This window comes from Erigeron canadensis, chromosome 4 (genome assembly GCF_010389155.1).
Source record: "Erigeron canadensis isolate Cc75 chromosome 4, C_canadensis_v1, whole genome shotgun sequence".
Classification (NCBI taxonomy): Eukaryota; Viridiplantae; Streptophyta; class Magnoliopsida; order Asterales; family Asteraceae; genus Erigeron; species Erigeron canadensis.
In genome coordinates, this window is record NC_057764.1 from 44,516,415 (window position 1) to 44,531,601 (window position 15,187).

General features: G+C 34.2%; 4 protein-coding genes and 1 long non-coding RNA gene across 5 annotated transcripts; 2 read left to right on the plus strand and 3 right to left on the minus strand.

The window, feature by feature from the left end:
- Nucleotides 1-24: 24 nt before the first annotated feature.
- LOC122597320 lies at nt 25-1,189 on the plus strand. Its single transcript, XR_006323418.1, has 2 exons — nt 25-715; nt 790-1,189. It is a non-coding gene; the product is annotated as an uncharacterized LOC122597320 (long non-coding RNA).
- Nucleotides 536-1,588, minus strand: LOC122597318 (putative germin-like protein 2-1). The gene is made up of 2 exons (XM_043769925.1): nt 1,473-1,588; nt 536-1,071 (listed from the first exon to the last, which is right to left on the minus strand). The coding sequence occupies exons 1-2, from the start codon at nt 1,582-1,584 to the stop codon at nt 536-538; spliced, it is 648 nt and encodes a 215-aa protein (XP_043625860.1). The 5' UTR covers nt 1,585-1,588.
- Nucleotides 1,589-4,835: 3,247 nt separating this feature from the next.
- Nucleotides 4,836-8,913, plus strand: LOC122596152 (mitochondrial carrier protein CoAc2). The gene is made up of 7 exons (XM_043768682.1): nt 4,836-5,076; nt 5,444-5,526; nt 6,001-6,208; nt 6,395-6,521; nt 6,947-7,131; nt 7,248-7,370; nt 8,467-8,913. Exons 1-7 carry the CDS (start codon nt 4,927-4,929, stop codon nt 8,617-8,619), a joined length of 1,029 nt encoding a protein of 342 aa, XP_043624617.1. The 5' UTR covers nt 4,836-4,926; the 3' UTR covers nt 8,620-8,913.
- A 433-nt stretch (nt 8,914-9,346) lies between these two features.
- Nucleotides 9,347-10,720, minus strand: LOC122596151 (pentatricopeptide repeat-containing protein At2g15690, mitochondrial-like). The gene has a single exon (XM_043768681.1). It carries the CDS (start codon nt 10,655-10,657, stop codon nt 9,371-9,373), a length of 1,287 nt encoding a protein of 428 aa, XP_043624616.1. The 5' UTR covers nt 10,658-10,720; the 3' UTR covers nt 9,347-9,370.
- A 1,200-nt stretch (nt 10,721-11,920) lies between these two features.
- LOC122596244 (serine acetyltransferase 5) lies at nt 11,921-14,834 on the minus strand. Its single transcript, XM_043768793.1, has 2 exons — nt 14,356-14,834; nt 11,921-12,551 (listed from the first exon to the last, which is right to left on the minus strand). Exons 1-2 carry the CDS (start codon nt 14,731-14,733, stop codon nt 12,063-12,065), a joined length of 867 nt encoding a protein of 288 aa, XP_043624728.1. The 5' UTR covers nt 14,734-14,834; the 3' UTR covers nt 11,921-12,062.
- Nucleotides 14,835-15,187: the final 353 nt, after the last annotated feature.

Consider the following 15,187-nt stretch of genomic DNA (forward strand, 5'->3'; position numbering starts at 1 on the left):
TTTCTAAAGTTAAGTGTAGTAAAATTCTTTTCTTTGGTATCAAAAGGGGCTATGATATTCCTTTAGAAATTAAAGTGATTCTGTTGAACTTTTACTTTTCGTTCCATCAATTTCGGGAGTATAAAGTATGTTTTGTCAATACGTACGTATGCAATGTTTGATATCACTAGCCCCTTCAACACCTTGTGTTCATGAGTTATTCAAGCTTTATCATCGTAAACATTAGTTTTTTAGTCACTTAACAAATATTTGACCGTTTCAGAAGGTTATATAATTAGGGTACTTCCTAATCAATTAATAATCTTGTTATGAAATAAGTTTCTGATATGGTTGACTTAAGTTGGATGCTGTAAATACTTGAAGAATAATATAATGTTGAAAATATATTCCACATATAGTTTCTTGATTGTCAATAAGTAATTGGTACTAGTAATATGGATTTTTTGGCATGTATTTAGACATGAGATGTAATTGTGTAAACGAGCTCGAACAAAGATCCAAAGACAAGATGAACTATCTCACTCAACTACTGAAGCTAAAACTTAAGTTGCAAGTCAGTAATAACATCATCACTGACTTGGAATGCCTTTGAGAGAATATCAGTTGATATATCTGGGTTTGAGCCAAAAACCGCACTAGCTACTGCAATCACTCCAGGGTTCTGGCTACTCAAGGCAACCATAGCAACTGCATACGAGCTTCCGACATTACGTTGGTAATGCACCAAATTCACAGGAAACACAAAAACGTCACCCTTGTTTAGTATTTTTGAAATGTGACGGTTTTCAGGGTTTGATGTCACGAATCCTACTTCAAGCTGGCCTTCCAAGACGGTTAAGATTTCAGTAGCACGGGGATGAGTGTGAGGTGGGATAACTCCCCTTGGTGCAAAGTCGAGCCGGGCAAGTGAGATCCCTAGTGTGTTTAATCCTGGTACTTGAAATACAAAAGCTGGGGTCACACTTGATCCCAATGCATTTGAAGTGTTGCCCATAATATGCATGCCACCAAAGTAAAAGTCGTTTGCTTGAACCGAACTTGGAGTCTTGCAAGCGAATCCGTTCACCCGTACTGCGATATATTACACCAAAACATTAAAGCCTTGCATCATATCTAAAGACTTACTCTTTACTATCTATAAATGTTGCAAAAGTTTCTAAATGAATGGATGTCGTTTCGACAATATTAATGACCCTTGTGTAAATATTGGCATCAAAACTCGAGACTTATATGGACTTCTTTAAAATCTTAAAATTAATCTCATCATGAGTAATTAGATGAGGACCAAAATATATTAGCTACAAAGTTGAAGGAATAAAGTAATAGTAGGAAAATTTAACCCACAAGAACATGTTCATAATCAGTTTGGCCCTAAACCAAAACTTAAACGAGATACTACGTACATACCAAGGGTTTGCTACAATGAATATGATGATGATGGTTAAAATGTAAAACAAAACAGTCAATGGTACCTTGTCCATTCATATCCGCTACACAAAAGTCTTGAAGAGGGCTATGGTCCGCCGCATGGGCCGCGATGACAGACAATGCTAGAACAACAATCAAGCAAAGACCGCGAGCCATTTAATGTGTTAACAGGCAGGAGTGGTTTATATATTAAGATAATGTGGTTATGAGTTGATGGTTTAATGCTGATAAAGTGGTTTGTTTTTATAGTTATGTTTAGCAAGTGTTTTGGCCGTCCTACGTTCCATTTGTCAGAGTATTATTACATAAAATAAATATATGCAACGAAAGAGGCCTTTCTTATCTTCTTGTTTTATTATGAAACTGAACCGGCCCGTTTGTGTTTGATTGTTTGGGAAGTCTTGATGCTCATTGTACAAATCTTTGAAGCTAGTTCCAAACTTGCATCCTTTTATCTTATATATACGAGTACATGTCTACATCACTTACAAGCATCTTTTAACTAACCGTTCTGCCTGCCTAGCTCAGTCAAAATATTTGTACTAACAGATTATACCATGGCATATAACCGGTTGTAAATTCATTCAGCATTTTGCTTATGATTTGATTACAGCCTACATATGGAAAAGACGACCTTAAGCTTGCATTAGAAACAAGATGACACTTATCACTAGCTAAAACCGTAAACACTTTTGGCTAACATTTTAAGCTTACAGATATTAGTAATTGCTAAACCGAAAAAAAAAAAAGGATGTCAAGTGCAGTGTTATGAATACATGTGTAGGTTCTAGGTAAATTAAAACAAGTATTAAAGTAAAACAAATAAAGTAATAAGCTTTTGTTCACTGAAAATTACTATGCATCATGAAAATCATCATGCATCAATATATATATATGCTTATACATCGTGAATCTCCGTGCATCAACATTATCATAATCTAAGGGATCTTGTCTTATATGTTTTATTTTAATACTTGTTTTACAATAACTAACCTTTACATGTGTATTTTTTTTCCTGGATTTTTGTCTCCATGGATTTTAATTTTTACCTAGTAAGTTTAACAAGTAATGTTATGAACTTGACCCTTTTTATATATATAACCTTCGGTCTGGGTTTTCCTAATTAAGTTATTGAACATCAACCTATATTCAACTTTTGGTTTTGATTTTTGAACCAAAAACCTAGTTATGATTAAAGCCCAGTCATCCAACGGGTTATGGTGATGGCCTGGTAGAAACTTCAGAAAAATTTTCTGAGAAAAATGCTTTATCCTACCAAAGTAAAGCCAAACAGCCAATTGTGATTTTACGTAGTCTTGAGTCTTTACTCTTGCCTATTAATTTCTTTTATTTTTTTCATATCATTTTTTCTAAATAATAATCGTCTAGTATTTGTTGGATTACTTTTTTGGATTTGCGAACAAAGTCCTAACAGCGTTAAGGTATAATAAATAGTTGTACACTTACTCATAAAATTCGTGGGTAAATTCTTGATATGGAAATATAAAAAAAATTTATATATGGGCTTCATTTACCATTTCATTTACCATTTGGCATTTTCCTTTTTCTTTACCAATATATTTATAAGGTTTTACTTTTGATATGTTTTAAGAAAATTAAATCTTTAAAAAATCAAAATATCTCACTTACATAATACACCATTTATTTTTTATCTCTTAATATATATATATATATATATACACATTTTATATGAATAACTCAGATATACCATACTCGTCGCAATCACTACCACTACCATACCACCAGTTGCCACCCACCTATCACATATCGCCATTGTCATCATCATCATCATCATGTGTTTTGATCTTGACGTTGTGCGGATTGAATATTTTGTTGTATTATTCATTTGTTCAATCGGTGAGTTATTTTCCGTTGCTATGCGGAAAAGGGTTGTAATAGTCCTTGTGATATTAAAGAATCCGACTTCGAATAATGCAACCAATGGAGAGCCATTGAAATAGCAAATGATATACGAAGGAGAGAGTATATTAGTGTATAACTCATATTAAAATGGATATTTTTACATGGAAATGGTGTTGTATTCCACTTTGAAGAATATAAAGTCAAACGGAATTCAATATGACGTATATGCTTTTATTATTCAACTCTAGCAAAAATGCAAACTACTATCATCATATCATATAAATTCATATATTCTTGTACAGCCTTTATTTTTTACCTATTTCAATAAAAGTGGCGAACAATATGCCACCATTATAATTACTAATTGAGACCATTTTGGTTTTACATAAAATCATTGAGTTTGATATTCATGGAGTAAATATTTGTAATGACTTATGGTAAACATCTTGTTATCTATGATACATACAAGGCTTTACTATTATACGTTGAGGTTATACTAATGTCCAAAACGACTGAATGTTCGGAAAAAAAATTGAATTCCATCGGCAAGATCATCTCTAACTAAAACAAAGATTATCAGTTATTGTGGTTTTAAACAACATAATCAAATCCAAACATTATTTTTCATTAATATGTTTTGTTACGACTAATTATTTGATTCTAATTATTCAAAATGCATAATCTATTTTTAAAAGGTAATCTCAATAAGTAATTGTTATGGCTTTGTATATGTAGTGTATAATATTTATATCTATATTATATTATAAAGCAAAAAGACTCTAAATTTTCAAGCATTGAACTTAAATTTTCAATATTAATTTTAATTACTTTAAATAACTATAATACTTTTTCTTTCTACTCAAATCTCAACCAATCATTTTTTTTCTCCATTCTCCATAAATAATTTATTTCTACAATTCATTCAAAATCTTTTATCTTAAAAACCGTACATCGATAAATTATAAAACTTATATAGGTGTTCTTAAAATTTCATGCTTTTTCATTAGAGATGTCATTCAGTATACTTTCGACGAATTTTTAAATCTGAGGCGGAGCCATACGGCTAAGACATTTGACTATCATATTCTATGACATATCAAATCCTATGACCTATCATACTCTGTAACATATCACACTATATGACCTAGCAATTACCCCCACCATCTCATCTTCGCAACGCGCAGGTATTTACTCTCGTTTATATACAAACACCTATTTAAAACAAGTAAACTTAAATTTGAGACGAAATTATAAATAAATTTTATGGTATTAGAAAAAAAAATGATCGTATATAACTTTAAAAAAAAAAAAAACTATAAAAAGAAGGGGAGTGGCCCACGCCTACGCCTACCCCCTCTGCCCATCCTTTTCTTCTCGTCAAATAATTTCTTCATCGATTCGTTCCTCTCATCAAACCTCAACACTCAATATATATTCACGAACAATATATCTATCCCTCTCTTTCTCTTTTGCTCCTATATCTTCTCTCCTGAATATCTATCTAATATATCTATCTATCTATAATAATAAAGCAAAAGGTAAAAAAAAAAAAAATTGTTTCTTTCTCTCTCTAGGATCTAGAGAGAGAAAGAGAAACTCCGTCCTGCGCGCGCCATGGCAGAAAGTAATAACAATTATGATAATGGTGGCGGTGTTGTACAAGGAATTCCGTTGTTTGCGAAAGAATTGATCGCCGGTGGTGTCGCCGGCGGTGTTGCCAAAACCATCGTTGCTCCTCTTGAGCGTGTGAAAATCCTCTTTCAGGTTTTAATTAAGTAAAGGAGTCGAATATTGGTGTATGCATTTAGGAGAGGAATTGTTTGTAAAATCGAGTTTGGTTGTTACAATGCCATTAAATAGGACCTGAAATTTCTTTCCGTCGATAATCCTAAACGATGGTTCGGCACGGCACATAAATTTGTTTACTTACACCTGACCTGCTATTAGGAAAATTATTTGTAGGGTCGCCGTAATGGCCTTAAGCAGAACCAAATTTAGAAGCCTTTTTCTAAAGTCGCTAACAACCATCATGTGATCTATCTTTAATTCTAAAGCTTGTTATTCTTGGTATTGTATATGCATTTTATTGTGCAGAAAGTAACCGTTGTTTCTCTCAAATGCTATATTACAGACTAGAAGTGAATTTCACGATATAGGATTGTTAGCGTCTTTTAGAAGGATTGCAAAGACCGAAGGACTTATTGGGTTTTACAGGTTTGTCACCAGACTTGTCTTTCTATCTATTAACTATTTGGACCCATTACGTATGATTAGTTGTTTAGGTTGCGTTCTAACTCAAACTGGTTTAAATTCATATAATTACCTAAAGGGGGAATAGTTCATATTGGTAGAGCAGGTCAAATCAGTTGAAAGTTGCCCAAAGTCTACTGTAAATGCATATGACTTTGTAAATTCTTTTATTTAAAGGTTTAAGTTATGTTTGCAACAATATTATTCTGTTATAATAACCTTGCATTATATGTTAATGGAAAAGATAGAATTGGGGATAAAGTTTTTTTGGATTGATGCAATTTAACCTGGCCCGTTTTGACGCCTACTTAAACATGAGACCGTGCCTATCCTAGCAAAAAGATTATTTGCCCTATCTTGGCACCTGTACTAGTTATTCTTGTAACTTTTATTTTCCAAGCTAATATCTTCCTGGCATGTATGTAATTCACTCTTTAGGGGAAATGGAGCTAGTGTTGCCAGGATTGTTCCTTATGCAGCTTTACATTATATGGCATATGAGCAATATAGAAGGCATATTAACTACAACTTTCCTGGCATGGGAAACGGTCCAGTTGTTGATCTGTTAGCAGGATCTTTATCTGGAGGAACTGCTGTGCTTTTTACTTACCCACTTGATTTAGTTAGAACTAAATTAGCTTATCAGGTATAAGATCATCATTCTACAACTTAATTTGAGTGTCTCTCTTTTCACACACACAGAGATGATCATGAACACACGCGCACACACACACCCATGAGCATGAACTTATACACACACATATAACTTGTTTAAAGATTCTAAAAACTTTTCAGATGGTTAACCAGTAATGATTCTCATCTGATAGTACAGGTTGTTGATACTCCCAAATTGAATATTAAAGGAGCCATGGCTAGCGAACAAGCATTCAGAGGAATTAGGGATTGTTTTTCAAGGACTTATAGAGAGGCTGGGATGAGAGGGCTTTATCGGGGTGTAGGTATGAATTTTTAGTTACCATGTTCTCATAATTCTAGCAGTACAGTTGGCAAAATGGGCGGGTATGTTACACATCAAAACACGGAATTTTTTTTGCTACATGTTGAAATGGGCCTGGTTGGCTTGGCCAAAAGCTCCCCTTTTTCCGGCTATTTTGGTAAACTAGTGTTTTAAAATTTTTAAACAAAAGATTACAAAATCACTTTGGGAAACTTTGATCTGTTTAACATGCTGCCGTTTTTGCTATATCTTTCGCTTTTTTCATAGATCCGTTAGACCGCTTTGAAATGAAACATAAATTGATTTCACCCATTCTTTAGTAAACTGATCAAAAATGTTACATTTAGTTTTCCTTCTCCATTTTGCTTTTATATGATACAAATTAGCCATTAATTTATTTGTAATAAACTTAAATCTTGCTGTTAGCTCCATCACTCTATGGAATCTTTCCTTACTCGGGTTTGAAGTTTTACTTCTATGAGGAAATGAAAAGCCATGTCCCTGATGATTACAGAAAGAACATAATGGTCAAACTTGCTTGTGGATCTGTTGCTGGGTTACTTGGTCAGACTTTCACATATCCTTTGGATGTCGTGCGGAGGCAAATGCAGGTATTCTTTCATGTGTGATTTTCTAATATTTACATTTGTGTGTTGTAAATGTATACATGCAGGCAAAATGTTTGTAATTCTCAAGAATCGGGATACATGTTCTTTGACTATTACAGGTTCAGCGGTTACAGGGTTCCAGCAGCTTACAATTGAAAGGAACAATGGGAACTCTTATCATGATTGTCCAAAAAGAAGGATGGAAGCATTTATTTTCAGGACTGAGCATTAACTATATGAAGGTGAGATATTCCTATAAACTGTTCATTACCATATTTAGAGGTGGCATGATAAATGGTCAGACAGGTTGGGTAACATGCCAAAATTGGTGCAGCTGAAAGGGGTCAGTCTTAGGTCATGACAATTGGGCCGGTCAGGTCGCTTGACCAACTAACACCTTTTTTTTCGCCAAAATTTAATTCTATAACAATGAATGTTCTAATCACTATGGTCTTTGGGAGTGCATATGTCAAGTGCTCATATCTTAGTGCATTTTTTAGAGAGAAAATAGCATAAATAACCAAAAAACATCTTCAATATACGAAAATACCAAACTTTTTTCCAATTCACCAAAAATACCCATAAAATCGCAAGACTGCAAGGAGGGCATGCGGATCGCAAGAAATTCCTTGCGGATCGCAAGCACTGCTTGCGATTCTCAAGCAAGTCTTGCGATCCACAAGGAAGGCTTGCGATCCGCAAGCAAAGGCTTGCGATTTTGACTTTTTTGACTTCTGGATAAGATTTTTTGTGAGATTTTCTTGACTTTTTTACTTATGGATTAGTCAAAAAAAGTCAAAATCGCAAGGCTTGCTTGAGAATCGCAAGGAGTGCTTGCGATCTGCAAGCACTACTTGCGATCCGCATCTCCTCCTTGCGGTCTTGCGATTTTATGGGTATTTTCAGTGAATTTGAAAAAAGTTGGGTATTTTCTTATATTGAAGATTGTTTTTGGTTATTTAGGCTATTTTCTCTTTTTTAGAAGTCATAATGCACTTTGACATGTTTGGATATGAGGTAGATTTTAGCTTTATTATAGAGGAAAAATGCACTTAATTTTTATCTGGTGGAGCGATGCTTACTTTCAACACTCATTGTAACCCGTAAGCACTTCCTAACGCCTGCATATAACTACTTAGGAGGTTGTATCCTTGAAGAATAAACTTTGGGTACTTAGACCTATTTGACCCCTTTGAGACTAAACGCACTTCAAGTTTCCAAATTGACCCAATTACAAGTACATGGGCCAAAGTTGTCCCCTTTACGTTATCAGGTAATTTTAGTTGGTTCTAGATGACAAAAAAATATCAAGATTCTGAGTAATTTGTCAACTTTCAGGTTGTGCCATCAGTTGCAATTGGATTTACAGTCTATGACGTTATGAAAGCGTATTTGAGGGTTCCACCACGAGATAAAGTTATTGATGAAATGGCCACGAACAAAAGAGAGAACCAGTCGTCAACCTTGCCCTCATCACAATCCGTCTCTTAAAATTCCAACATACTTTGGTATTCTTTTCCTCATTAGTATTCAGGCCATTAACATTTGTACATCTGATTCTTCCATGACCTAGCCTAGGTTTGTATGACGTATAGATACAATTATAACCTCTCCAAAAGTTTGGTTGAGGTGCGTATAAATAAATCCTTAGATTAAGAACAATGCAGAAATATGTTACATGTCGAGATCAAATTTGTACATAAGAGTGAGATTTGTATATAAATTTGTAACATCTTTTCATGCAGCATATTATGATTTGAATAAAGTAAGCATAAAATTCCTTTACATTGAGTTTCGTTTCATGCGTGTAATATATACACTGCTGATGAATTTAAAGATATCTGCAGAAGTTGATCTACTATCTATAGCTACCATGGTTATCTTTAGATCATATAAAAGTTGGGCAATTTCCACTAAAAAGGTAACCAACTTTGATCAAATTTTGGTATTAGGCAACAAACTTTCGTTTAGCCGGAAAAAATCTCACAGTTTAAAAAATTTTGATTGAAGTATTATTCTAGGCCAACCGGTTCCCCAGCCACATTAGTAAAAAAAAAATGAAACTTGTCCAATTACTAGCTGGCAAGTTAACTGCCATATCATCATTTTGACAAATTTCTTTTTTTAGAAGTATCAAAACTTTGAAAGTGCAATAGAATTTTTTGGCCAACGAAAGTTGGATACCTAAAGTAATTATACGATCTAGTTGATTACCATGTTATGCAATTAGTCCTTCAAAAATCTACCAGTAATCACCACAAGAACATTTACCATCCTTAAAATGATGAAATCGCTTATTATCCCTTACAATGAGCTCCCTGCCAACAATCTTGGACATAATTTTGATAGCGTTATGGCAATCACCACAAATCCTAAGGTTCTTGATGATCCTAAGAGTCGTTCTAGCAGGAGTGCTAATCAAACCATATGCAATTGCTAGCCGCTCACTGTGGTACATCAACGCCTGCTCTTTAGCTTCTTGATCAATGTCATGAAGCACATACCGGGTGTCTGGCACATACCCAGCATCTCTCAACTGACCATTTAATCCACTTAATTTACCGTATGCATCTTCCTTATACAGATCTGCATTTCTGTATTCATCAACCTTATTCTTCCCTTCAAGCATATTACTTCTTGATTGATTCCTTGCTGGTGACAGAACTGTTAATGGAACCAAAAACGCCTCCGTACGGTCTTCAATTTCAATATCACCATGGATTCGAGCATAGTCCCTCAACTCTTCCCATATTTCAACAGGAGGTTCGAAAGGTATACTTTCAATGAACTCCATAGCTTCATTCAAATGCCCGGCTTTCCCCAAAACACCAATAACCCCTAAATAATGTTCCACTCCTGGAACCAAATTATACTGATTTTTCATTGATTTAAACTGTTTCAAACATTCTTGAATCGAATAAATCCCTGCACAAGCCAAGAAAACTAATCTAAAAGTCTCCCCACTTGGATTCAACCCTAACTCTTTCATTTTTTCAAACAACAACAAACCCGCTTCACCTTCTCCATTATCTACATACCCGTTAATCATCAAATGCCATAACGCTAAGTCTTCACGTTCACGCATTCTATCAAACACTCTCCGTGCATCCCTCATACTATTACATCTCACATACATTTCCACCAATCTAGAGTTCAAGTTCACATCCCCATAGTATTTCGACCGAATAAGAATCTGCTGAACTTTCTTCCCCAGCTCAAGATCGTTACACGAATCCAACACAACCTCAAAAACATCGTATCCTGCAAACACACCCTGAGACATGAACTCAACAGTTTCTTTAATAAGACCTTGTTTGCTTAAAGTTAGTAACTTTACATCATTTGGTGGAAATGGGGTGGTGGGTTTTTGCTTATAGTTGTTATCTTTGCGAATAAATGGTGGTTTTGGTGGTGGGGCACGGCGGCGATTGGTGGCGGCATCATTTCTTGAGGCGGTGCAGATGATTTTGGGGGGTTGTTTGGGTATTTGAATGGTGAATTGGATAGATGATGAGAGAGATAATGCCATAGGAGAGAACTTGGAGCTCTGGTTTCGCTGAAATGTGGAAGAAGGGAGATATGATAAAAGGAGCAAAGAAATATCTCTTAATACGATGTCGTTTTATGTGCAAGCTTTTTAGACAGGCAAGGTAGTTTGGTGAAGTTGCATAGTTGTCCCTTTTACTTTTAAAATAACCTGATGTTTGGCTTTATAAATTACTTTATAAATGAATATTTAGCAAAAGCTATTTCATCCTCTACTATACCATTATTGTTACAAGAATAACTAAATAGATATATAAATAGGATTTATTCAAGTTCACTAAACAAATTTGACAATTCTTTGCCTTAATTAAGGCTGGCATAACAGGTCACATGAAACCTGTTAAGACACGAACATGTTAAGACACGAAGGTCAAACACGAACACGACCTGTTAACTAATCGTTTCATTTTTTTCAAACACGAACACGACACAAAAATTAACAGGTGCACCTGTTAAGGAACCTGTTAACATGTATATTATAGAATTCTTGACTAATATTGAAAAAAAAACCTTAAGGATACAAAAACTCTTACAAATCTCAACTATTATATAGCGACAATAATCCTTACATTACAAAAGTTCATAAACATCTTACCTTATAATAATCATATATCAAATCATAGTATCAATTCTTGGTATTTTATATATATGTATAATATTAACATGTCTTAACAGGTCCTAATAGGTCCGGATCTGTTAAGACACGAATCTTAACGACCTGTTAAGACACGAAACCTGTTAAGGTCAAACACGAAACCTCTGTTAAGAACATGTCGTGTCGTGTTAACAGGTTCCGTGTCAAAATTGTCAGCCTTAGCCTTAATATATAGTCATACCAGTCATACCTGTTATCGTTGCTGCTTTAAGTACATCAAAGATGATGCTTACAAAACATTGCACACATTGTGAATAAAGGGTAAATTAGAAATTATTACGAGCATATTGCAGTTTTAAGGTGTCCTAATGGTCAAGGTTCCATGAGATGTCTCAACCGTCGTGAGAAATCTTAAATTCGAACATACTATCCAATCGTCCATGTTTGTTGTCCGATCATGAGATGTCTAGCCTAGCGTAATTATTGACCATATAATTACAACGTACCTTGGCTTTTACCCACACTGCACTAGTAAAGGACAAAGCAATATTTATAAGCTAAAGATATAGGCATATAACCAATTAACCATATAGGATCAACAGAAACCCTGTGCAACTAATAAGCATTTGATGCACCCTCAAAAGTGGTATATACGACTAAACTAGTTATTATTAATATGAATTTCATAAGAGAACACTAACATAACCATCTTTGGATAAGGTCGGACCAAAATGATCTGCTAAATATACATAGCCAAAAGTACTTTTTGATCAAAATTCCAAAGGCAACGATATCATATAGTGTAATCAGACCAATCTGATATGAATGATGTATGATCCATAGACATCCCAGGGCATTCTTCAAGCTTTGATGCCTCTTTACCTTCAACCAACCTCGCTGGATTCCCAACCGCAGTTGCTCGTGGTGGGACATTGATCAAGACCACTGATCCTGCACCAATCTTTGCTCCAGCACCAATGCTAACGTTCCCCAATATAGTTGCCCCCGCACCAATCAGCACACCATCTCCGATCTTTGGGTGGCGGTCACCACCAGCCTTGCCCGTCCCTCCTAGAGTCACATGGTGAAGAATGGAAACATTGTTGCCGATAACTGCAGTCTCCCCTACAACAACACCTGTTGCATGATCAAAAAGTATTCCCTTTCCAAGTTTAGCACCCGGGTGAATATCAACAGCAAAAACATCAGATATCCGAGATTGTAAAGCAAGGGCCAATGGTTTTCGAGATTGAGTCCATAGCTTATGAGCAACCCGATGAGCCTAGTCAAATGGTAAAATCAACTTGTTAACAAAACTACCCAAGTCATTGAAATGCCACATTATATTTGTAAGAAGATTAGACATGGCAAAATGGGTGGGTTGGCTTGGTTTGGCGTGGAACACTTCAATCAGACAATTTTACCGCTTTATAATTAACTTTTAGGTTTAGAAGATTAGAAGGTTTCTGTTTAAGCCGTGTTCTTCTTTCTTTAACCAGTTTTAAGCAGTTTCATAGATCAAACAAAACCTGAAGCAACTCGTTTATAAGTAAACGGGTCTAATTTTCCTCAGGAGTCCTGAAGCAAATATACAACTCAGCTGATTTTATTTTTTTTACCCTAACTTTATTTAATTATCAAAATTTGATATGATTAATAAGTACACAAAAATGTCAATGTGTCACATTTGATCACTGTTACCAAACTTCAAACCATCTACTGTAGTTGTCAAATGTTCGATATATTACTATTGTATGATGTATGTGTCCAAAAACCGTTTCATTAGGTAAACAAAATCTTTATTGAAGTGACAACCATATAACTTAGTAATTTACCATGTCGCAAAACCAAGACCACATCAATGGTTTATAAGTTATAAGACGTCAAATAAATCAACCGAGTAAATGAAAGTTTGACATTTTCAAAAACAAGTATGAGAGTCAGATACAATACTACAACAAAAAATAATATATTTGACACATTTAAATTTAAAAAAAAAAGGAAAAAAAAAAAGAGCCTACCCTTAAGTCAAAAGCTCAAAATATAACATAAGTACATATCTTAATATATACTATAAGACAGTTGAACTAATGACTAATTAACCAATCACATCGTTCGATTTCATCAAATTGACTTTTGATGATGTCATCATTTAGATAAACTACAAATTAAAAATCCTAATAATCATTATCCAAATATATTATTATATTAATATTTATATTAATTTGTAGAAAAAGTCTCATTAATTTACACTTTTTTTGTTTTCCATCAATAATTTACACTTTTTAGCCCTGAATACTTAATTTATATTTATTTTTAGGCATCAACTTGAGAGAATTTTTTAAAATTTACAATCATTTAATTAAATAAAAAAAATTTAACCTATGAAACATTTTCTACAAAAAATTATTTGAAAACCTAATGACTTATTAACAAATATTAGAAGAGTCCTAATTGTTATCAAATTATCATAGAACAAGTGATTGAAAATAAACCTATGCTTGTTATGAACGCGCATCATGATTAAATACATATACTTGAATGTCATGTTCGGGATCACAAATATGTTTATATTTTAATTCTTAATTATTTTTCCTAATAATATCACATTATGAGTACACCTGTTTCAAAATATATTATAATAGAGAAATTATTATATATAGCATGTGCCTTGTGGAATGACTACGACAAACAATTTCATCAATATGTCTAGGCTAATAATGACAGTGAGGAACCTATGATTATTGTACTACAACTTGCAAAATATAACACTTAAAACGGTGTTTTTTTTAAAATTGTAAGCTTTTATGACTTAAATGTATGAAAATCTAATATTGTTAATATCGTAAATCCCGTGTCGGACAAGGGTCTAAAATCTAGTAAGCATACTAATACGAGTATTTTACAAGCAAATCCCAAATTATAATAGCCACTAACCAAAACAAACCTTTTAATCAACCCTTTTCACACTAAATGTTCAATTATGTGGAACACACAACATAAATAAAATATATTCATTCAAATTATATGCAATTAACACAAAAAAAATAAATCAAATTCCACTATGATAAGAAGAAAAATCAAACCTGACAAGCAAGGAAGCCTTTATAATTGAGCAAACAATGAGAGAAAGAAACACAAGCAGGGTCACGTGACCTAGCAGCACGCAAGTCAGCAACAGCGGCTAACCGGAGATCAGGGTCCACAGAGAAAGTGTTGAGAAACAGATCGTAAAGCAAAGTGGACAACAAAGTGGAAGAACAGAGCTTATTTCCAAGATGGAAGGAAAGGGATCGATCCAAGGTAGAGTGAGAGAGTATGGTTGAATACAAGTAACTGGCTAACGCCGGTTCTGATTCTGCATCACGCCGAGCCTCTGCTTTGATTTCAGCCCATACCCATGTTGCTTCTGCGTCTGGGTCCGCCGCTGCTTCAGATGCCTGCCGGGGTTCGCCTGCCGGCATTTGGGTATATATGAGATGATTGATGTTAATTGGTTGTTTAGAAAATATCGGGGGACAGATGGACCATGTCACCTGAATCAATGTTTGAGATATTATTATAATGGGTTTTTTTTTAAGTCTAAACGAAGCCTAAAGCTTTTAAAGTGCATTAATTAATATGATACTTACTAAAAAATTTAGAGGTAGAGGTGGAGTTTTAATATATAAATGAATAATTTTTTTATGCATGTTAAGTAAAATTTAAGTTTTTTGTTGGACTTATTGTTTGGAAAGTGCTCTAACTTTGACACTTTTATTTTTTTAGGGTTTCAACAAAAAAAGTTCTATTTTAAGGATTGAAACCGGCTAAAACGACTTTTGTGGGGCTCCAACCACTTTTTGCTGATGTGTCCTGTAATTAGCAGGTTTTTTATATTTTTTTAATACATATTCTGCCAAGCCTTTCTATGTGGAT